General features: G+C 36.1%; 6 protein-coding genes across 9 annotated transcripts; 3 read left to right on the forward strand and 3 right to left on the reverse strand.

Moving 5' to 3' along the window:
• Positions 1 to 68: 68 nt before the first annotated feature.
• LOC131672139 (death domain-associated protein 6-like) lies at positions 69 to 5,337 on the reverse strand. Of its 2 annotated transcripts, none has more exons than XM_058949154.1 (5): positions 5,276 to 5,337; positions 1,554 to 2,529; positions 873 to 1,490; positions 650 to 796; positions 69 to 584 (listed from the first exon to the last, which is right to left on the reverse strand). In XM_058949154.1, exons 1-5 carry the CDS (start codon positions 5,309 to 5,311, stop codon positions 70 to 72), a joined length of 2,292 nt encoding a protein of 763 aa, XP_058805137.1. In that variant the 5' UTR covers positions 5,312 to 5,337; the 3' UTR covers position 69. The 2 variants fall into 2 exon arrangements, with proteins under 2 accessions (XP_058805137.1, XP_058805135.1); XM_058949152.1 differs by lacking the exon at positions 5,276 to 5,337 and adding an exon at positions 2,616 to 2,939.
• Positions 5,338 to 5,804: 467 nt separating this feature from the next.
• LOC131672140 (H/ACA ribonucleoprotein complex subunit 4) lies at positions 5,805 to 9,183 on the forward strand. The gene is made up of 9 exons (XM_058949155.1): positions 5,805 to 5,988; positions 6,153 to 6,294; positions 6,636 to 6,766; positions 6,845 to 7,177; positions 7,267 to 7,677; positions 7,821 to 7,941; positions 8,041 to 8,279; positions 8,349 to 8,609; positions 8,684 to 9,183. Exons 2-9 carry the CDS (start codon positions 6,207 to 6,209, stop codon positions 8,756 to 8,758), a joined length of 1,659 nt encoding a protein of 552 aa, XP_058805138.1. The 5' UTR covers positions 5,805 to 5,988; positions 6,153 to 6,206; the 3' UTR covers positions 8,759 to 9,183.
• Positions 9,184 to 9,187: 4 nt separating this feature from the next.
• LOC131672144 (26S proteasome non-ATPase regulatory subunit 14) lies at positions 9,188 to 10,911 on the reverse strand. Its single transcript, XM_058949163.1, has 6 exons — positions 10,720 to 10,911; positions 10,434 to 10,540; positions 10,228 to 10,377; positions 9,884 to 10,147; positions 9,557 to 9,823; positions 9,188 to 9,483 (listed from the first exon to the last, which is right to left on the reverse strand). The coding sequence occupies exons 2-6, from the start codon at positions 10,524 to 10,526 to the stop codon at positions 9,322 to 9,324; spliced, it is 936 nt and encodes a 311-aa protein (XP_058805146.1). The 5' UTR covers positions 10,527 to 10,540; positions 10,720 to 10,911; the 3' UTR covers positions 9,188 to 9,321.
• A 103-nt stretch (positions 10,912 to 11,014) lies between these two features.
• On the forward strand, positions 11,015 to 11,823 carry LOC131672145 (COX assembly mitochondrial protein homolog). The gene is made up of 3 exons (XM_058949164.1): positions 11,015 to 11,210; positions 11,306 to 11,410; positions 11,475 to 11,823. The coding sequence occupies exons 1-3, from the start codon at positions 11,123 to 11,125 to the stop codon at positions 11,687 to 11,689; spliced, it is 408 nt and encodes a 135-aa protein (XP_058805147.1). The 5' UTR covers positions 11,015 to 11,122; the 3' UTR covers positions 11,690 to 11,823.
• Positions 11,752 to 13,556, reverse strand: LOC131672141 (tRNA-splicing endonuclease subunit Sen2). Of its 3 annotated transcripts, XM_058949156.1 has the most exons (5): positions 13,313 to 13,556; positions 13,045 to 13,226; positions 12,220 to 12,890; positions 11,985 to 12,145; positions 11,752 to 11,922 (listed from the first exon to the last, which is right to left on the reverse strand). In XM_058949156.1, exons 1-5 carry the CDS (start codon positions 13,481 to 13,483, stop codon positions 11,752 to 11,754), a joined length of 1,356 nt encoding a protein of 451 aa, XP_058805139.1. In that variant the 5' UTR covers positions 13,484 to 13,556. The 3 variants fall into 3 exon arrangements, with proteins under 3 accessions (XP_058805139.1, XP_058805141.1, XP_058805140.1); XM_058949158.1 differs by having other exon boundaries at positions 11,802 to 12,145; positions 12,220 to 12,756; positions 13,010 to 13,226; XM_058949157.1 differs by having other exon boundaries at positions 11,802 to 12,145; positions 12,220 to 12,795; positions 13,010 to 13,226.
• A 539-nt stretch (positions 13,557 to 14,095) lies between these two features.
• On the forward strand, positions 14,096 to 17,577 carry LOC131672136 (chorion peroxidase-like). Its single transcript, XM_058949150.1, has 8 exons — positions 14,096 to 14,221; positions 14,296 to 14,398; positions 14,455 to 14,638; positions 14,705 to 15,267; positions 15,337 to 15,565; positions 15,641 to 15,925; positions 16,005 to 16,187; positions 16,253 to 17,577. Exons 1-8 carry the CDS (start codon positions 14,181 to 14,183, stop codon positions 17,575 to 17,577), a joined length of 2,913 nt encoding a protein of 970 aa, XP_058805133.1. The 5' UTR covers positions 14,096 to 14,180.
• The last annotated feature ends 4,591 nt before the right edge of the window (positions 17,578 to 22,168 follow it).

Consider the following 22,168-nt stretch of genomic DNA (forward strand, 5'->3'; position numbering starts at 1 on the left):
TCAAGCACACAAGCTTTCCCAAGCATGCAAAAATCGAGTCCTCGCGCGCGAAGTGTTTAAAAATATACATCACTTCGTGTAAGGCCTCTTATTCACGTCACCCTTTTCCTTCGAAAGCCATGCTGATTTCACACCATTTTCATTGGCTTTGTTAGCTATTTGGTCGCCACCGCCGTCGCCGCCACGTGCACTAGTGATATTCTGACGTATTCTACTTACTACCTGGACATCTTTTGAACTTTTCATGCTATCTACACGAAACGGAACGTTATAGTTGTTTATGACATTCTTTACAATTACTACCCGTTTTGCTGGTGGCAGTGCATATTTGATATTAGCTAACGGATTGATAGAACGCGTACTAGGACTACGTAAATGTTTCTCTCTCTCTTTCGTCAAATTGATATATTCAAGCTTTGACAATTCTTGTAGTCTTTGTTGAACAGGTCCTTTCGATTTTGCCTTTAATTTCTCTGGTGATGAATCCCCCCATGCAGGTGGTGGCTTTGCAAAAGCACGTACTTTAATAAATGATGCCTTAGCTACATCCACTACTTTTTTACTCGAGATATTAGTTGGGGAATCTGCAACAAATGATTTTAAACAAATATTCAATTGATTTTTTATTTTGCGCGATTTATGCACATACTTTCGTTGATGCGAGTAGAACTTGCTATTTGAGACTGAACTGATTGAGAATCTTCAATGTTTATTTGTAATACTTCAGTCGGCTTGGTAAGTATTTTACTTTCAGCAACAGACATATCAGATGAATCTTTCGCTACCATGGTGTTATCTAAAAAACCACAGTAATAAACGTGTATGCTCTAATGACTCTTACGCTACATAATTCAAATTCATTATTGACTCACCTGAGTCATCGTTGATAATTAATATATCATCGTCTTTCTCTGCGATCATCCTATTTTCCGAGGTACTGGACTTGCATAAAGTGGCTTTTGTAGTAAGTAATTTTTTACTATTACCTTTAACATCATATTTCTTAATGTTACTTTTGTCTTTACTTTCATTTGTGATACTGTTTTTTTTATTATTTATGTACAGTGTACTTGTATGTGCTTTACACTCATCTTCAACCAATGGAATCTTTTCAACTGAACCTGATTTTGAGTTTTTATTACTGATATCATTACAATTCTCTTCATTTACAGAAGACGATAGATTGTAGAAGTCTTCATTTTCAGTATCATCTGTTTCACTGTCAGTTTCAGAATTGATATCATCAGATTGTTTTTCTATCTCTTCTTCGTGAAAACCTTCTTGTTTATCAACGTATTTTTTAAAAATTTCCTCAAGCTTTTTATCTCCTTCCTTTTTGTTTTTTTGTAATTTTTGATCTAAATCAATATCATTTATTGCAGGATCTTCACTTCCATCATGATGATCTAACAAGGACTGCATGTAAATTTTTGTTTCAGTCTGTCGTCTGTTTTTCAAAAAAATTACAACAGTCTGAAACGCTTTTTTAGCTGAAAATAAAATTTTCATTTCAAGTGTCTGTATGTAAAATTGTATCTAAATAATTTACATACCTAATCTATTCATTTTCTCTTTACTCAGATCAAGATTGCTGTTTTTATTACACTTTTCAATGCACTTCAGTATATCTAAATATTCAGGCATTTTTATATGATCAGCAATACGCTTACTTTCCAAATATTTTAACCGATTGATTTTTGCTATGTCAGAATTTACAAAATTTAAAATTGCTTCGTCAACTGACGAAATTCCTGTCATTTCATCTGCTATATCTGACCTTTTTATTTTTTTTTTTAATATTTGTTTTCTAATGATTTTATCTCCGGTTATTTTGCTTAGCATATTACATAATTGAATTAGTCTTTTTTTGTATTTATCCTCTTGAATATATGCAGAGTCATTATCTTCCTCAAAATTAACTTCTTTTTTTTCCAATTCTTTGATTTTCTTTAGACACTCAGTAATTGACTCTTCTAATAGTTTAATTTTTTTCATGTCCCCTTTCGACATTTCAATTTCTTCAAAATTATTCTCTGCGTTACTAGGCGTTGCTTGCTTGGCCAATTGAAGATGATTTTTTATTTCTGTACGAACATCCAAAATTGGTGTGTAAATGTCATGTGATAGGCCTTCGGTAATCCTCTCATGACAACTATTAATGAACAATCTTAACTCGTTATTGCTTTTATGAAATGGACTTAAGTTATTGTATAATTTTTCCAACTTTTGTAAAATTATCTTTGTATTTTCATCGTCTCTCTTCTTCAGACATGTTTTCGTAAACTCTTGAAAAACATCTTCACTTGCATCTGGGATTGGTATTTTTGTTTTGACTACTAGTTGTGGTTTTATAAATCTCCCTTTATTTTTTACTTCGTTAAAATTTGTGGAGCATCCCGGTTGAGGTGAACTACACTTTATGTTTTCAAATTTTTGTTTTTTTGGACTGGCATTGGAGCTGCTGGAATCAACATGTAACAACGTCCTCTTTTGGCAATTTGTTTCTTCATTAACTCTGTTTTTTGCACTCTGTAAAAAAAGTTAATCATGTATGTAACTAAATATCAATAGATAACAAATTAATAGCAATGTTTTCAGATGTGTTAATTTTACACCTTGAAGGGAGGTGTATTTTCATTTTCATCCGATGATAGATATATAACCTCATCACTCATATTTATTTAAAATTAACAGTTTCAGATAAAAATATAGGCTTTTTTCATGTGTATAAATCGTAGCCACTTCAGTGTCCTCGTCCTGATGTAGCCACGCGAATTTACTCTGAAAAATGCACTGCCACTATTGCCTGGCCTGCTAGCTACTTTCATGGAAACTGTGCCACTTTTCTTTTAAGGAGTATCCACATGGGATCCCTCTTCCTTCCAGACTCTGGGGCCGACCCCGTCCGAGATTTTGTATGCACACGCCATCGCTATAACTTCGAGCTCAGTGGTAAATTTCATAATGAATACGAGATACGCATCTTAATCTATGAACTCGAAATTATAGAGAAAGTGTGCGCATACAAAGACTCGGAGGGGAAGGTCTTAAAAGTTAGCACCCAACAATTGAAATATTGAACAAATCTATAAACTAATTGCACCATTCGATTGGGCGGCTTTTAATTAATCACATATCGTTTGTGCGTCGATTATGCTCATTTTCTTTATGTGAAAAACAGATAAAATTAATTATGGGTGCTGGCGCTAGCACCCAAATTTGATTCTCCAAATATAGTGGTTTATATCGTGAAAATAATTTTTTACAATATACCAATCGCTAGTGCGTCCCACGCATTATTGGCGGCATCCAACATAAAATTATTATAAAGTGAATCATTTAATTAATTAAAATAAAAGAATACTCTTGCGTGTTTAAAAAGGTTATCATGACATTGTTTCGCGCATGCGCCTCGAGTCGAAGACTCAATGCCATCTAGTAAACCGAAGTAAACTAAATTCAACTGAAGCATTGTTATTCAGTTCACGAGTTCAGTCGGAGTGCGCCTTTCGTCCAGAGTCCATCAGCTTCGGACTTTTTTTCAATTGAGTAAATAAAAAATATATTACTCCATTGGAACTCAATTTGAACATTTAATTACTAGTCTGATAGTAACTTTTTCATGTTCAAGTAAATAAATATATCTGTACACTGTGCGATTGGTTTTGTTTTCAAGTTTAGTTGAATTATTGTATCTGAGTATGGCTGAATTAAATCAATATGCTTCAGTTGAATTTAGTTTACTTCGGTTTACTAGATGGCATTGAGTCTCCGACTGAGCAACAATGTTATATTCGAGGCGCATGCGCGAAACAATGTCATAATAACCTTTTTAAATACGCAAGAGTATTATTTTATTTTAATTAATTAAATGATTCACTTTTTAATAATTTTATGTTGGATGCCAATAATGCGTGGTATTGGTACTAGCGATTGGTATATTGTAAACAATTATTTTCACGATATAAACCACTATAGTTGGAGAATCAAATTTGGGTGCTAGGGCCAGCACCCATAATTAATTTTATCTGTTTTTCACATAAAGAAAATGAGCATAATCGATGCACAAACGATATGTGATTAATTAAAAGCCGCCCAATCGAATGGTGCAATTAGTTTATAGATTTGTTCAATATTTCAATTGTTGGATGCTAACTTTTAAGACCTGGACGGGGACGGCTTCGAGGCCGGTAAGGAAGAGATCCCGCGTGGACGCTCCCTTAGCTCGGCCCAGCGCTATTTGTGAGCGTACGAATAACATACTTGTCCATTGCCTTGGCCACAGCTGTCGTGTTGGACAAAAATTAGTCAAACTCAATGATTCGAATAATTTTCAGGCTGGATCTACAACATCGTACAAAACATCATGTTGACGTGTGGTTACGGACACATAACCGACTTTCAATTTTTCATGAAAGTGTTGCCTTAAAGAATGAGAAAAGAATTTTTTTTAACCTAAACTTTTGCCTTAAAATATTTACTGTACGGAGGATGCAGGTATTTGTTTGTATGATTGTATATTTTTCAAAATGTTATTAGTACTTATTTTGAAAAATAAACAATCGTAAACAAACACCTGTGTTCTCCGTACAGTAAATATTTTAACTTTTAACTTGCACATCTCATTTCGGCCACGTAACTGCGCTCGGTGGGATAAATCTACCCCAGCCCGAAAAACATCGAATAAATCAGAGAATTTTAGATATTTTGCTATGAAAATTTTTTCTAATATATTTCAAGCCTTTGACTACAAAAAAAATATTCAGGTTAACAATTTTTAATGTTACACACAGTGAAAACAATTGTTGAAAAAAAAAAAAAAATAAATTTTATTTATTGTAAAAAATTGTCTGGGGTAAATCTATCCCACATAGCAGTTAAGGGTTAAGGCAACAGTTTAGGTTAAAAAAAAATTCATTTCTCATTCTTTAAGGCAACACTTGTATGAAAAATGGAAAGAAGGTTCTGTGACCATCACAACATGTTAACGTGATGTTTTGCACGATATTGTAGATCCAGGGTCATGAGAATTATTTGCTGTGTGGACTGGGGGCCTATTCTGAAAAAAAATTTTGTGGTAAATCAGTTTGTCACTTCAGTTTACCACAGAATTAATCACTTTAGATGTGATAAATGCTTATGACATGTGCTAAAATTTTTTTTCAGAATAGGCCCCCTGTGGACGTAGGATAAAAGCCTTATTGTACCCATCTTATCCCATCAGAAAACTTAATTCATAATAAAAACAAAAAATACAAGTCAAAATATCTCTAACCGCACTATCCAAAATTGTTTCTAATTTGAATTGCATCGTCCTAGTTTTTCCAGAAAATATTTCCAACTTTTAAGGATTTTTCGAACGGCCAAATCTTCGTAAATATTCGATATTTGTATAATTTAATTAGACAAAAAAACTGCACCGTGACTAATCTCTACTGTACCCTCTTTACTTCTGCGAAATTATTAACATAAATATTAGATAATTAATAAAAACTATTCTTCTATTAGTCATGCAACAGTACTGGTTAGAGCAGGACTGTGAAGGTAGCCCCCTTGATTGTAAGGAAAATTGTTGAAATAATATTGACAACGGTATTAATTGCTCTAATTCTCTAATTTAATAATTGAAATTATTAATAATTAAAATTATTAATAATTTTAATTTGAAAATTGTGCAACGAATAGAAAATTTGATTCGAGGGGCTGTTGAGGGAAATTAAAACCGTAATTTTGAGCTATCAAATACAAAAATTCAGCGATAACTATTAGAGTAAACGAGCCTGTTCATGTACCGAAGAAAATCGTGATTTTCATGCATTTTCTGTTGACGAATCGAAAATGGGAAATTATCACGGATATCAAGGACAATTAGGGCAATTAATACCGTTGTTAAAATTATTTCAACAATTTCCGCTACAATCGAGGGGGCTACCTTCACAGTGCTCTCGCACCGCTAGCGGCTGGCGCGTCTTCAATGTCTGTATTAGGGTGTGTCTACATAGCCTCTTTTGTTACTTGTGTTTCAGGTTTCCTGCTTTACCTGATTTTTAATTTTAATTTTTGTTATTAACCTTTTTTAACAGTTATATCTACAGATTTTTCTAATTTAACTGTGATTATATAGATTGATCATCTTAGTTATGTATTTGTAGTTATGAATTTGTTCAACACTGCCAGGAACAATGCGTAAGGAGCAGCTTATATAGATGCACCCTTATGCGACCATCGGACATCGGCAATTACAAAAATCTTTGAGCACGTGTTTTTCAAACCTGATCACCATGGCTGAAATTGGTAGTTATATTATCTTTTTTTTTCTACAATCAATAAAGAAGTGTTAACACTAACATGTTATAGTTTTAAAAATTATATTTCACAAAGTATTTCCTGTTATAATAGCTCGGATTTATTGACAATGTAAACACGTGGTTACTGAAATTAACTTCCAACCGTAATATTTAGCTGAAGTATAATAAGACATGGAAAAATATAACGTATTACGCGTAAATCATTTATTTATTATTTATATTAACACAAGACAAATCCTCAAACTATCGTTGGCTGCTCCATTGTATTAGGTTAAGTAAAAAAATGTAAGGTTATTAGAGTATACTTTGATTATCTCAACTTTACAGAGAAGGACAAGAAGAAAAATAAGACTAAATCTCTAGGTGAGATCCAAGCCAAGATGAAATGTCAGTTAGAACCTTCTGATGTTGCTAAAACTATGAAGCTGGAATGCAAGGATTGGCCATTGTTGTTTAAGGTTTTCAATCATTATAAAAGACATTTGTTTGTTTCGTTTAGATAAGCAGAAATAATGCAAACAAGTATTTTCTTTCAGAATTTTGATAAAATGTTAACAAGAACCAAACATTTCACACCGCTCACATGTGGATCTACACCTTTGCATCGATCATTATCAGAGTATGTCCAATCTGGATGTATCAACTTAGATAAGCCATCAAATCCATCTTCCCATGAAGTTGTTGCTTGGATCAAAAGAATCTTAAAGGTTCAGAAAACTGGTCATTCTGGAACTTTAGATCCAAAAGTATCAGGATGCTTAATTGTTTGCATAGATAGAGCAACACGTCTTGCCAAATCTCAACAATCCGCAGGCAAGGAATATGTTGCTGTTTTTAAACTTCATTCCGCAGTTGATAACGTTAAAAAGGTAAACGTAGATATCTATTAATTAATTCCCTTATTGCAATGTTGTTACCACTAATAACTTAAAATTAACTTGAATAATTTTTATTTTAGATACATCAAGCTCTAGAAAAATTAAGAGGTGCTCTATTTCAAAGACCACCTCTGATATCAGCAGTCAAGCGTCAATTAAGAGTAAGAACTGTTTATGACAGTTGGTTTTTAGATTATGACGAAGACAGGAATATGGGAGTTCTCAAAGTTAGTTGTGAAGCAGGCTCATATATTAGAACCATTTGTGTGCACCTTGGCCTGTTTCTTGGCACTGGATGTCAAATGCAGGAATTAAGGAGAAATCGTTCTGGCATCATGTCCGAGAAAGATGGTTTGGTAACTATGCATGACATTCTTGATGCGCAATGGCTATACGAAAATCATGGAGATGAATCATACCTCAGAAGAGTTATCAGGCCATTAGAATCTCTTCTTGTCAATCACAAAAGAATTATAGTTAAGGATAGCGCTGTAAGTATACTTTGCCATCGATATGTCTTAATTTTTCAAAAACATTAGTTGAACATTTTGTCGCAAATAAAATTGTCAGCTAATAGTTTTTAAATAACTTGCAATGCTCCAAAATATTTATAATAGTAAATACCTGTACCTAGGTAAATGCTATATGTTATGGAGCTAAAATAATGCTTCCTGGTGTTTTGATGTACGACGAAGGTATTGAATTAAATCAAGAAATAGTAATAGTTACTACGAAAGGAGAAGCCGTGGCGCTTGGTAAATACAATTTATTTCAATTATCAACTATTCAACTATCCTGAGATTTGAAAAATGGAGAAACAAAAAAACATTTTTACAAGATATTTTTCTTTTCAGCTATTGCTCTCATGACGACGCCAACAATGTCTGCTTGTGATCACGGAGTAGTCGCCAAAATCAAACGTGTAATTATGGAACGAGATGCTTATCCAAGAAAGTGGGGCCTCGGTCCTAAGGCCTCGAAGAAAAAACGTCTCATTATCGAGGGAAAACTTGACAAACACGGAAAGCCAAATGAAAACACACCTGCTGATTGGCTGTCTGGTTATACGGATTACAGCATCAGTCCAGCGACGGTGTATATTTGATTATTTCTCTTTACTCTTTAAATTTTCAAACAATAAGAATGATTTTTTCCGTTGCAGACTGAAGAAAATGGCGTAAAAGATAATACAAATAATGGTGGAGTTATCGCTAAAAAACGCAAGCGCGAAGAAGCTATGCCTATTTTAGTAGCAGAAGTTGCTGCAGCTGATGAGTCTGTGGATATTGAATTGGCATCTCCTAAAGAAAAAAAAAAGGACAAAAAAGATAAAAAAAAAAAAAAAGATAGAAAGAAAGACCAGATATCTGATACCGAAGCCGAAACGTCATTGACTGTAAAAGCTGAAATAGAAGCTGATGAGGTATAACAACACATGTTCAAATGTTATCTATGATTGTTGTTTTAATATATAATTTTCTATTTTTTGTACAACAGGAACGGCAACCAATCAAAGAGAAGAAAAAAAAGAAAAAAAAGAGCAAAGAAGAACAGAAAACAGACGGCGATTGAAAATGTTGATAATTTTAGATTGGATTAAACAATTTTAATATCAGATGGTTGTAATAAGAAAAACTGTATTTGTGATGTTTGGCTTTTCTATGAATATTGCCAAAGTATGAAATTCCACATTATTAACACATTCACAAGTGTTTGAGTATATCAACGGCTGTACATAAATAGCAATTTTTTCTTAGAATGTGTTTCACACTTGACAAAACAAAAAATTTTTAAGTAACTTTTTTTTATCATTTATTTTCGTACGTTTCGTAATCTACGAAGTAGTTTGAATTTGTTTTTTATTCATTACTAATTTTTTTCTTCTTTGTGAACACGCGCATTGGATTCGATAAAGGTAATCTACAGGTTATTGACATAAAACAATACCTGACTATATAACTTTTGTAAAGACAATGAACTATTTTCAATAAAAATCTGAAAATTTATTTGATAAGTTTTTTCTTTCATTACAAGATTAGAGAAATGGCTTGCGGTGTATGAGTACAAAACATTAACTTGCTGAAAAAAACGTTTATAATGTACTTTCGAATTTTGTTTTCAAGATTATCAAATGCTTATTTAAAGACAACAGTATCCAGCATAGCTCCTAAGCACTGAACGATATTTTTTACCATGAGATTATCTACCTTTTCTTCTAAATGTCGTTTTGGATCTTGTTTACCAACATTTTTAATTGCCAACTGCTCTGGGGTCATTTTTTCTTCATCTTCAAGGGCCTGTACATAGACGAATTAATAATCAATTTACGAAACATAAGAAAACTGCAAAAATTACAAAAGAAAAGCTTACTTTGTTATAATTCTTAGCCAATTCAAGCATTTCCTGAACTATGTTCTCATTGAATTTACTGTGTTCTGAATATTCTGCAAGAGTCAAACCATCCATCCATGTCTTTTTATGCAAATTCAGTAACATCTTTTGTTCAAGCTCATTCTTTCTATAATTTATGCTAATACTATAGTAATGCCGATTAAGACCATGAATTAAAGCTTGTACCGATGGTTTTTGAAGATGACCTAAATTGGATGTTGTCTGTCTAGGTTCTTGACCCAGTACCTAAACGATTAAAATTTAAGAAATTATACATTGAAATTTGAAAATTACGAGTTTACTCACCATCATATTTGGATTAATTAGTCTAAATGCATCAATAACTACTTTTCCTTTCACTGATTGAATAGGATCAATAACCACTGCAACTGCTCTTTCACTGAGTGCTTCAAAAGACTGTTGCGTATTTATGTCAACACCAGAAAGCCAACATCCGAATCCAGGATGCGAATGGTACCAGCCAACTACCATCTCTGGTCGACCTGTTTGTTTGAGCATATCTAACATTTTAGCTTGGAAAACTGGATCAACTGCTTCGACACTGACACCCTGACAACATTCGCGATAATAAAAAAAACCCATTCCACATAAAATCATAACACACACACAGGTTGTAGTAAGAAACATACAGTTCCAGTTTGAGGCATGGCAAATACATCGATCACCCTGACTGTATAGTCATCAACAAATTCACCAAGCATAAGACCCATAACTTCCATTGGTACTCCAGCTCTGCCATGCTTTAACATTTTTAAAAGAGCTAAGGAGGATATGTAGACCTAAAAAAAAAAAAATCGTGAAATTGAAGCGATACTTTGGTTGAAAAATTTATTACCTGTTCAGCAGTATCCACAACTGGAGCATCAGAGGGTGGAGGACCTTGATTGAGCCCTGGCATTCCACCTCCTAGTCGTAATAATCTATCCATGACTTTAGATTACACTGCAATATGTACATGTACGTACCTTTACATTTATAGAACTCTACTAATATGTCAACAACACCATTAGAAATGAGAAAGCACAAAATGAATTTAACATTTGAGGTTACAATTAGTTTCGAAATATAGCGTTTCAAATTTTTTTATTTCGAGTAAAGAACGATCGATCTTTCCAACTCACCTGTAAGATGCCTTAAAATATTATCTAAATATATTTACGCTCAAATTCTATAAATTACCGACTTTAGCAAAAGCGACGAGAAAAGATTAAAAAGAGCATCGAACACCGAAACCGTGGACACAACAATCTGAATTCTGCAAACTCATATAATCTCATGCACGTTAGTTGCCGCGTCTATAACCGCTACGTTTGCTTTATAGTTATAATACACGCGGATGCGACTGTAATAGGGAGCACGGACGGTCACGGGACAGAATCTAAACTAACGAAATGACAACTCGTGTGTTGGCTACGGTACAATACTAATGTATCCTTCGGGAATTATTAGTCGTCTGCAGTAAATACTGTTTATGTTCTCGATATATGTACCTGATGAATTAGATTGAAATTATTCATAAAAACAATGTCAAATGAACATATTAGAAAAGAAAAAGATGTTCAATACAGTGTATTAAACCCAAAAAAATTTGGTGGTGGCCCTCATGGATTAGGTACACAATAAGATTCTTATTATATTAGATTATAATAACGCAGATTAGGTTACGCGTTGACAAAAAAAATCACTCGATACATCTTTAATTTACAGGTGATCCTGATGATCGTTCACTTAGGAAAGTCGAGCAAGATATCTTGGTGGCAAAAAAGGTTAGAGATAGAGCCAGAGAAGAAAAATGTATACCGGAAGTTGCAGGTAATCGTTAATTTTTTTTACACTTTTAAACCGCAGAATAATAATAAGCAATTACATTTTTCAGCTTTCAACGCATGTTGTAAAGATAGCAGTTTTATGATGGTATTCACTTGTCAAAAACAGAATACCGCAATGAAGGAATGCTTAGTGCGTTGGTACCAAGATCAAGCATTTTGGGAAGAATGCAAGGATCAATATTTACAAGAGAGATCAGAATTCAGGCGTACCGGAGAACCTAAAAAAATACGAGACTTCAAAGCAAAACATCGCCATATTTAACTGGATAGTTATTATTACTATGTACAAAAAATTTACAAATGAAAAATATTTATCAAAAGCTTTTACGACGAGTAATTATCGTCATCGCTATACTCATTAAATGTATTAACATTTAATTTCCATCTTCTCCAAAGTACTTCTTTAATTGTAAATTGAGAGAGAACTTCTGGAGATGTTGGCAAAGTATCAATCGGTACAGAAGGTGGCCACAGTACTTGTGCAAACAATACTTCCTACGAACATTGTTCATTGTTGTCGTTAATATAATTGATAAAATATTATCACATTTGTTTACCTTTCTAACAGTTTCAGCCAATCTTTGTAATCCAATAAAACTATTCCACGTCGGATTTCTCAATGATTTACTTTCTATTCTTTTTAAAGCAACTGCATCTAAAACATCTATTATAACAATATAAGAGGAATGATAAAAAGATGGTCCTTCTTTATACAGCACTAAAATAAAATAGTATATTGTCAATAGTGTGAATATTAATTTTGAAATTATTTTTATATAATAATATCTTTACAATAATCTCCACCGTAATTCAAACCAGACTTCACTATCCATCCTTTACTACGAAAATAGTGATATGCGATATATTTCTGCAAAAAACATTTTTGTTCTTTGCAAAAATAATTCCAGATTTGTCCAATACTCAAATACTTTCCATCAAAATCTACAACTCTTAAACATCCAAGGCCATACATTAAAAAAAAGGTTTCTTCAGCAGTCAAGTGCAATGTTTCTCTGACAGGAAAATTTTCGTGTTTTATTTGTGGCTTTATGTTTATTAAATAATTGTCTGTTTCCGAGTCGCTATCCGATAAAACTAATACTTTTCCTTGTAAATCAGAATCACCTCTGTTATATTTATTAGAGATATTTACTAGGTCATAATTATCACTGGGAAAACAATCTTTATGGACGTAACTCGATTCATGGTTATCAACCACTGACGTTTCACTAGCATCCTCCTCTTCTGTCGAGTCAAGCTGAACAATTTGATCAACTGCTGTATTAGTTTTGTTATTTTGGCCATTAGTTGGAACTTTCGAACCATAATCTAAAATTTCAATTTCATTTGCTCCTTTATTATGGTTTTCTAAAAATACATCAGTAGCTTGAACATGGGAATTTACAAAAATATTTATACAAAATTCTATAATATTATTTGATTTTGAAAATGCAATTGTATTTCTTTATATTTCTTAAGTTAGGTTCTTTGAAAATTCAAGTACAGATAGATATATATATATATATATATATATATATATATATATATATATATATATATATATATATATATATGTATATACCTTTTTTTACTTTTACACTTGGCTGACTGAAAGACGTTTGACAATCTAAATTGTGCTTATCATTTTCGCAAAATGTTGTTGCACTGAGTTTTTGAACATCAGTAATCCACTCTTGACGGCGTTGCCATTGTCTTTTACGTGTTACTGGTGGTGCTCCATGTTGTATTCTATCGAAGGATGGATGACTTTTAGAAAAAGATCCTTTACCAAAATAACCCTAAATATTTTTGGATAAAAATCATGAAATGTATGCAATCAGTTTAGGTTGACAAGACCATTGATTTGTTGAAATCAAGTTTTTACCATGTTGTATATCATTTGAATTTCAACGGGATCATCTATGCATGATCCTAAAGCTGTTAAATTGGCATGAAACATTGTTAGTTCACCTTTATTGCCAAATACTAAGGGTAAAGATGATTTAGGCTCTAATCTGAATTTCGATGTTTTACTTCTTGGCTCGTTTAATTCCATAATTGAAAGAGCGATGGAAGTAATTGTTAGTATATTGTTAATATCTCTCAACACACGTCACCTCCACTTAGCACTTGGCAGCCGAGGTTACGTTGTTTGTTTTGTTTTCGAAAAGCGAAAAGGGTTCGACGACATCTAGTGTTGAGCTTTAGCATCATTAAAGTGCTCGTTCGATTTTTCGATTTTCTACCTTGAGAAATTTATCAAAAGTTCACACTTTATCAATAAGTGTAACTTTGAAATAAAAGAGTTGTAAAAATATTTGTTATTTATTTCTTGCGTTTCTAAAAGATATGTAAGTTATTTATACTCCCATACGCATATTGGAAATATGCGTATAAGAGAGAGAGAGAGAGAGAGAGAGAGAGAGAGAGAGAGAGAGAGAGACAGAGAGACAGAGAGACAGAGAGACAGAAAGACAGAGAGACAGAGAGACAGAGAGACAGAGAGACAGACAGAGAGAGAGAGAGAGAGAGAGAGAGAGACAGACAGACAGAGAGACAGACAGACAGACAGACAGAGAGAGAGAGAGAGAGAGAGAGAGAGAGAGCGCGAGAGAGAGAGAGAGAGAAAGATATCATCATACGGTAAAATGTGAATGGCCTGAACCAGTATTCAAAACCAGTCCCAGTAGTGGAAGAAATCCCAGTTCACGAAGTGTTTCGTTTTCTTGCGGAAAGATTTGCTTACTCTTAGGATGATGTGCATTGACGCGATGGTGAATATGCAGATTTTTATGTAAATTATTTTTATTTTTTATTTGAAACATTATTTTTATGTAGTAATATAATACAAAATCATCAATTCTTCAGCTTTTACATCGTTGCTGTGCTACCGAATGTATTATCTTCAAATATCAACAAGTTGGAAGACAACACATCAAATTGGTCACGTTACAGCAGACAACTAAAAAAGGCAATCACATACAAAATACGGTATAAATAATAAGGTAACGGTAATTTTTGTTTTAGGTTCAACAAAACATGATTGTAAGAGAGAGATTAAGCAGAGGAATGTTTCATTTAAGGAGAGAGCACGAAGAAAATTCGAATAACGAAGAGCCACAACAAAGTGATGTTGTAGAAGCTATTAAATATGGCTTACGTTCAATGAAGCATTTATACGAGGAAAAGGAACCAGAACTTTACGCGATGGGTGAGTTGGGCACATTTTTGCCATAATGTATTTCACGTTGACCCATATAATTGGTATATGTTACAGGCTTGTTTTTGGCAAACGATGATCCTGCACACTTCGTTGCTGTCTTTAACGAGCAAAACGCAGAGTACAAGCAATTGTCAAGAGCGGCTTACGCAATGCTTGAAGCCACTAAGCAATTTCGCAAAAAATTCCCGTCATTATCGACGAGACAGGCTTTGAAAAATAGTATACCAATGAGATGCCCGCGAAGATCAAGTCCATCGTGCCCTGCAGCAAGTCGAAAATACCGTACTTCGGACGGTAGTTGCAATAATCTGAGAGAACTCTGGTGGGGATCTGCAATGTCAACTATGCAAAGACTTTTACCAGCAGTTTACAACGACGGCATCGAAAGCATACGAAAATCGGTAACGGGAGCCGCGCTACCCAGCGCCCGCCAAGTGAGCGATGTCATTCATCGAGAGCGAGACGCTCCAATGGTTTCGATCACTCACATGCTTATGCAGTGGGGGCAGTTTGTCGATCACGATGTGACCGCCACTGGCCAAAGCAGAGCTTTCAACGGCAGTGTGCCCCAGTGCTGCTCGAGGAACGGCAAGGGATTTCAAGCGCCTCGCTTGACGGTGAGCCTTATTGCGATCTCGATCGAGCGCGAACGATGCGTGTCGTGAACGAGAGATTATTTGATGCAGCACCCGGACTGCCTACCGATCGCAGTGCATTCGGAGGACAGCCAGCTAGGCGGCGAGAAAGGGTTGCGATGCTTGGAGTTCGTGAGGAGCGGTCCGGCCCCCGCGCCGAACGACGACTGTGCATTCGGCCCGCGAGAGCAGCTCTCCCAAGTGACCAGTTTTCTGGACGCCTCCACGATCTACAGCAGTAGCGCCCAGCAGAGCGACGGTCTTCGTCTCTTTCGAAACGGTACTCGAATGCGCGAGCCTCTCCCTTCTTATCCTTCATCCGCGTAATTATCGATTCGTTCGCATCCGCGCACAGGTCTGATGCAGTATGGCAAGTCGCGTCAAGCCGGCCTCGCCGACATCTGTTTGCAAGGCTCTCTGTCGACGGGCTGCTTCAGAGCGGGCGACGGTCGACTGAGCGAGCAGCCGGCTCTCGTATCGCTACACGCTGTCTTTCTGCGGCTGCACAACCACCTTGCCAGCGATCTGTCTACGATCAATCCGCACTGGAGCGATGAGAGGACTTTTCAAGAGAGTCGTAAGATTGTCGGGGCTCTCATGCAGCACGTCACTTATCACGAGTTCCTGCCGATCGTGTTGGGTGATTATTATACCACTAAGTGGCAATTTTCGGATGATACTTCGGCTGCAATGGTTGTGCCAACGGGTGAATGTTGCAGGGCAAAACGTCGTAAAAAATTTCGATCTAGAACTCGTTCGGACGGGCTATTACAACGGCTACGATCCGTCTGCCAATCCGAACATTGCGAACGCCTTCTCGAGTGCAGCCTACCGATTTGGCCATTCTTTGGTGCAACGTAGCTTCATTCGATACGACAAGACGCATTGTCCCTTGTCTGGCAGTAAGTGTCGCTCTCGTTTGATTCCCGATCGATGACTAATCGATGATATTCGTGACATTTGCTAGACGTCAGTATACACGAGGAATTTGCGAATCCAATAAATCTGGAGACTGCAGGCTCGCTCGAGCGCATATTACTGGGGCTAATTAATCAACCGGCGCAGAAGCGAGATGAATTTATCGCGGAAGAACTTACCAACCATCTGTTTCAAACTCCTGGATTCGCTTTTGGCATGGATCTGGCCTCTCTGAACATACAACGTGGACGAGATCACGGGATCGCGCCGTTTGTCGAATGGAGGCGAGCTTGCGCGCTCAACCTCATCAGAGACTGGGCGGACTTGAAGCGCGTTATGTCCGCGGAGACTGCGGACAAGTTTGCGAGTATCTATGCCGTCGTGGAAGACATTGATTTATTTTCGGCTGGACTTGCGGAGAAGCCTCTGCGGGATGGATTGGTCGGGCCCACGTTCGCCTGTATCATCGCTCAGCAGTTTCGCCAGTTGCGCAGAGGTGATAGATTTTGGTACGAGAACCCATTTCCAGAGAGCGCTTTCAGTCTCGCTCAGCTTGCGGAGCTCAGAAAGAGCACTCTGGCGCAGATTCTATGCACCACATTGGCGGATGGCATTGATGACATTCAACCGTTCGTCATGCTGAGTGTCGATAAGTTGAAAAACCAAAGGCTACACTGCCGAGATCATCCATCAATGAGATTCATGAACCTTGAGCCGTGGTTGGAAAGGCGAGCAGCTGTCTCTACGCAAGTTCTATCGCGACGCGCTCAAAGCCCTCAGCGCCGAAGACCAGACGGAAAATTACCAAACAAGACTCGGATCAACCAGCAAAATCGAGTCATCGTGAACCGGCGTCCTCCACTAGGCACGACTCCTCGCGAGAACCTAACCATTGTCATCAACAACAACGCCGTTTATTCGCCAGTTTACGTTCAAGACTCCGTATACAACTCCCATCAAACTCTCGTCGATCGTTTCGTCAGCTCTAGCTATACGCGCCAGCCACCTGTGTCCGTTAACTCTTCATCCGCACTTGACGCAGACACGATGACGGACTACTATTCTACAGTTCTAAGTGACAAGGACGAACCTGCCGAGCCCTACTATCCACATAATTTTAAAGATCAATATAATCCTGACTCTCCAAGATACACGTCACTGCCTGCTACAGCCTTAGCGTCGGCATGGTTAAGCCAACTTTCGGCAGATCTCAATAGTTCAGCGGATGCAACGCAGCAACGAGGGGATAAACCAGATAAACAAAAGAGTAGTAGCGAGGCTCGAGTGCACCAACGCGAAATTCACACTGCCGACAATCACGATTGGGATTTGGATATTCCAAAGCCAATTGATGAAACGACTAGTAATCGATAATACCTCTTGCTTAACATATTTTAATAAACAGATTTGCTGAACGATACCGCTTTTTTCCATGAATGCTTTCATTTTTTTTTCCTACAGATTCTTTGAGTCGAGAGAATTAACAACGTACTCGATTTTGAAGGAAGTTGTACGATAATGCTTCGAGAAAAATTATTAGAAAGTGCCATATACTGGATCCGTTAATCGAGAAGGTTGCAAGGCTGGAGAGTACCGCAAGGTTCTAGTAGGTTATTAGGCACTAGATTTAAGGGGGCCCACAACATACTTTGGCTGTATTACTGGATCGTTCAAACAAAGGGCGTAACTCGTGCTCGTCGCGGCCATCTCCTGTGCTGTAGCCGCTTACCCATTACTAGTCATGGGAAATCGCGTTTACCATATCATTACCGCTAAACTCCTTCTATTACAGTTCAATTCAAAAATTAATAAGTAATATATGGCACATATTTTTGCATGCATTCAAAATGCAGTTGATAAAAGACTGACTTACTTTCTTAATTATATGTTAATGTAGTTTTATATTTATATTTTATATCCGTATCCTCCCCAAAATTGATGAATCCACCTGTTAAAAAAGTAACTTATTTTAAATATGTTAATTAATATAACAATAAGAAAAGAAAAAGAAGAGAAAAGCGCGCAAATTGTATCTGGTCCTACAGGGTGAGTCATTTTAATTTCCCCAGTCTAATAACTTTTGAAACAAGCAAATTACGCAAAAATGTTTCAGACCAAAGTTGTAGGGGTTCAAGGGGGACATCTAGGGGTGACTTTGAAATTGACCTTGAGCTTGACCTTGACGGCTTTCTCAAGGTCAAGTCTATTTTTTTATTGGGAACCCCTATTTCTGACCTCGGAATCGGAAAGAGCGGGAAATTTTACATCCAGATAACATCTTTTAACATGGGTCAAAATAAACCCTTAAGGTCATGCTAAGGTCAAAACTATCCTGGAACAAGAATCGAACAATGTAAGCAAAATACGAAAAAATGACTCAGAAAAAAGTTGTAGGAGTTCAAGGGGGACGTCTAGGGGTGACTTTGAAATTGACCTTGAGCTTGACCTTGACGGCTTTCTCAAGATCAATTCTATTTTTTTATTGGGAATCCTTATTTCTGACCTTGGAATCGGAAAGAGCAGGAAATTTTACAGGATTAAAATTTTTTAAATTTAAAAATGTTTTAAATTTAATTTTTTTAAATTTTACGGGACTATTCTTGTTTCCGTTCCCTATCCTTTTTTATTTTTCACCGGACTGTATGATTATTATTAATAAATTTCAAATATTGGAAGTTGTTGCTAATAATTTGCTATTACAAGTCTATTAAATTAATGAAACTATTTCAGTATCAATCTGATGTTCTGCAAAGAAATAAGAGTAAAAGTTAAATACATAAGGATAAATTTCATGTTCAATGAAGAATCTATTACATTTGGAAGTCGTTTAGAAAGTAATCGCAATACGTTCAGTCGTGATTTCAATTTTGAAAAAGCTTTAAATATTACTTTTGTTTTAACCATGCTTGTGTTCATTGTATCACTATCATTATTTCTTCATATTTGAATAAGAGACCTTTCTTATTGCCATCGATCATATGAAATCTAATTTGGACAATATTGCCTCTGTTTTCAGTAATATTTAATTTGTATCATCTTTCTATGATCTTTGCCTTTGTTGATTTGTATTGAGGTTTTTTGAAAAAATCTTTTAAATATGGCTGATTTTACCCCAACAGAGATAGTTGATATGATTTGGATTTTAGAAGAATGTAGAGGTAATTACCGTGAAGCGTCAAGGTTGTATCGAATTCGATACCCACAAAGGCGCCATCCTGATCACCGTACCATTCATCGTCTTGAAGAAAGAGCTCGACAAGGGCATCTACGAAGAAGTCGACCAAGACATGAGTATGATGATAGAGATGCTAGGGTTTTGGTTGTCTTAGGATTGGTTCACCTAAATCCTCATATCAGCAGCCGACAAATAGAGAGAGAAACAGGAATACCTCAGAGAACCGTTATTAGAATTTTAAGAAGTAATAGATATCATCCGTATCATATTACCTTAACGCAAGCATTAAACGCTAATGATATGAGAAACAGAGTAAATTTCTGTCGGTGGGCTCTACAGATGATTTTGCAGGATCCGAATTTTTTTAATTATGTCCTTTTTTCTGATGAAGCTACGTTTCATAGTACTGGCCAATTGAATCGTCACAACAGTCATTATTGGTCTGATCAGAATCCTCACTGGTACAGACCAGTCGATAATCAACATCGTTGGAGTGTAAATGTATGGTGTGGAATAGTTAATGGTCATCTCATCGGGCCATTCTTTTTTGAAGAAAACGTCAACGGCAATGCTATTTTAGAACTTTTAAGGGATCATCTCCCACTTTTACTTGAAGACGTAGATCTTGAGACTAGACGTCGAATGTAGATACAACTGGATGGTGCAGGACCGCATTTCGCTTTAATTGTACGAGAGTTTTTAAATAGAAATTTCCAACAAAGGTGGATTGGAAGAGGTGGTCCAGTTGCTTGGCCTGCACGATCACCGGACTTAACTTCCCCAGATTTCTTCCTTTGGGGATACTTGTTCGCCGAAGCGCCCACAACAAGAGAGAATATGATAGAAAGGATTAGAGTTGCATGTAGACAAATCTCTAGAGATATCTTACTGCGCACTATTGAAAGCTTCGAACAGAGGCTCAGGCAATGCATCGACGTAAATGGTAATAATTTCGAGCAAAACCGATAGGAAATAAGTTTATTCTAGTTTCATCACGAATTGTGAAAGGCAAGGGGACTCACATTAATAAAGCACCCCAAATCGTGAGAGGCAAGGGGATTCACGTTAATAAAGCACCCCGAATCGTGAGAGGCAAGGGGACTCACGTTAATAAAGCACCCCAGAGGGAACATAATCCTATTACGTCCACGTCGTTGTTCCTGGGTAGTGCTAAAGATAGGAAGTTTATGATCTTAAACATCAGCATCGTTAGTACATGGCCAGTCCCTTATTCTTTGGAAGTTTATTTAACAACGGTCATATGCGATAAAAGCTTCGCCTCGAAATGTAACAAAAATAAGAGAATTTTCAAGAATTTGACCTTTGCTTCACATTGAGAATAGAAGTACGACAAAGGTCTTCGATGCTCGTTAAACCTTTTGATGTTTGAAAGCGGCTTCAATTTCTTAAGTAAAAACTGAAATATTGTTTATGTTCTTATGAAAAAAAACTAAATAGATACTTGAACGTAAAATTTCCCGCTCTTTCTGATCCTGAGATCAGAAATAGGGGTTTCCATTAAAAAAATAGAAATGACCTTGAGAAAACCGTCAAGGTCAAGCTCAAGGTCAATTTCAAAGTCACCCCTAGATGTCCCCCTTGAACCCCTACAACTTTGGTCTGAAACATTTTTGCGTAATTTGCTTGTTTCAAAAGTTATTAGACTGGGGAAATTAAAATGACTCACCCTGTATATGTATCATTAGTTTCTTATACGAAAAAGTGACGCTGAGCGAAGTAATTTTATTCGTGATCTGATTGACTGAATGTAGCAATCGGTAATAATAATATAAATTGAGGTGTTTTACATCTATTAATATAAATAAGTATGATAATTTGTAGTCATTGAAAAGTTGACTCTTTAAGCCCCAGGCAAAGACTGGGCTAAATAGTGTCAAACAATGCCATTCATAGCGTAATCAAAAATAAAAATATCAGTGTTTTTTCTTTTGTCGTTTTGAATTGTTTATTATAAAACAATATTTAAATAAATTATCATCAAGGTTGCTATTTTGAAAAACAAATTTCACCAATCTATGCTTAGGTCTACTTCTATCGCGCACAGGACGTATGTGGAATCGACTAATTTTCATCCGATGGTGCCCGAGATACGGAAAAACAGTTATTTTATCACATTTTGATCACGGTATATGGCCCCTAGATGCTGAGAAGAGTGAAAAAACAATCTCAAACGCTTCTATCAGTGTTTACGCCTTTATTTCGTACGAAACTTGGCATTAACATCTCATTCAAACATGCATATTATTATCATGCATATTATATTATTACCTTATATTCCATTACGTTTATTCGGGGTTGAAGGGCAGTCGCCGGCTTGTCTACCATATCACTGACACGGGATCCATTTTATTTGTAAAATAATAAATGATGTATATATAATATACTCACTCGATTACTACTAGTGCTCCTTCAAGCAATCTTCAGCTAGTGTTGAGGTGTTCCAAACAGCAAGACTATTTTAGAACATGTTCACAGTGGGTAGGGACCACAAGCTCAGTGCCATTAGCCACAACTGAGAAGAAAGACTCTAGTTGACTATACTGTTTGACAGCGATCTAGACGACGTGTGATATGGCAATATATCAAATATAGTAAAGCAAGTTTTTTTTTATTTCAAAATCTGTAGAAATAGCGATAGTAAAAAATTTAGGACTTAGAATATCATATGTGCGATTCTGGAAAAGGTCTATTTGTGACGTGTTTTCAGTATGTCTTGGATAATTCTAATTCGCTTAGTACCTTCAAGAGTTTCAGATAATTCAGACTATT

Source organism: Phymastichus coffea, unplaced genomic scaffold (assembly GCF_024137745.1).
Source record: "Phymastichus coffea isolate CEN01 unplaced genomic scaffold, Cenicafe_Pcof_1.1 PCOF00143, whole genome shotgun sequence".
NCBI classification, from domain to species: domain Eukaryota; kingdom Metazoa; phylum Arthropoda; class Insecta; order Hymenoptera; family Eulophidae; genus Phymastichus; species Phymastichus coffea.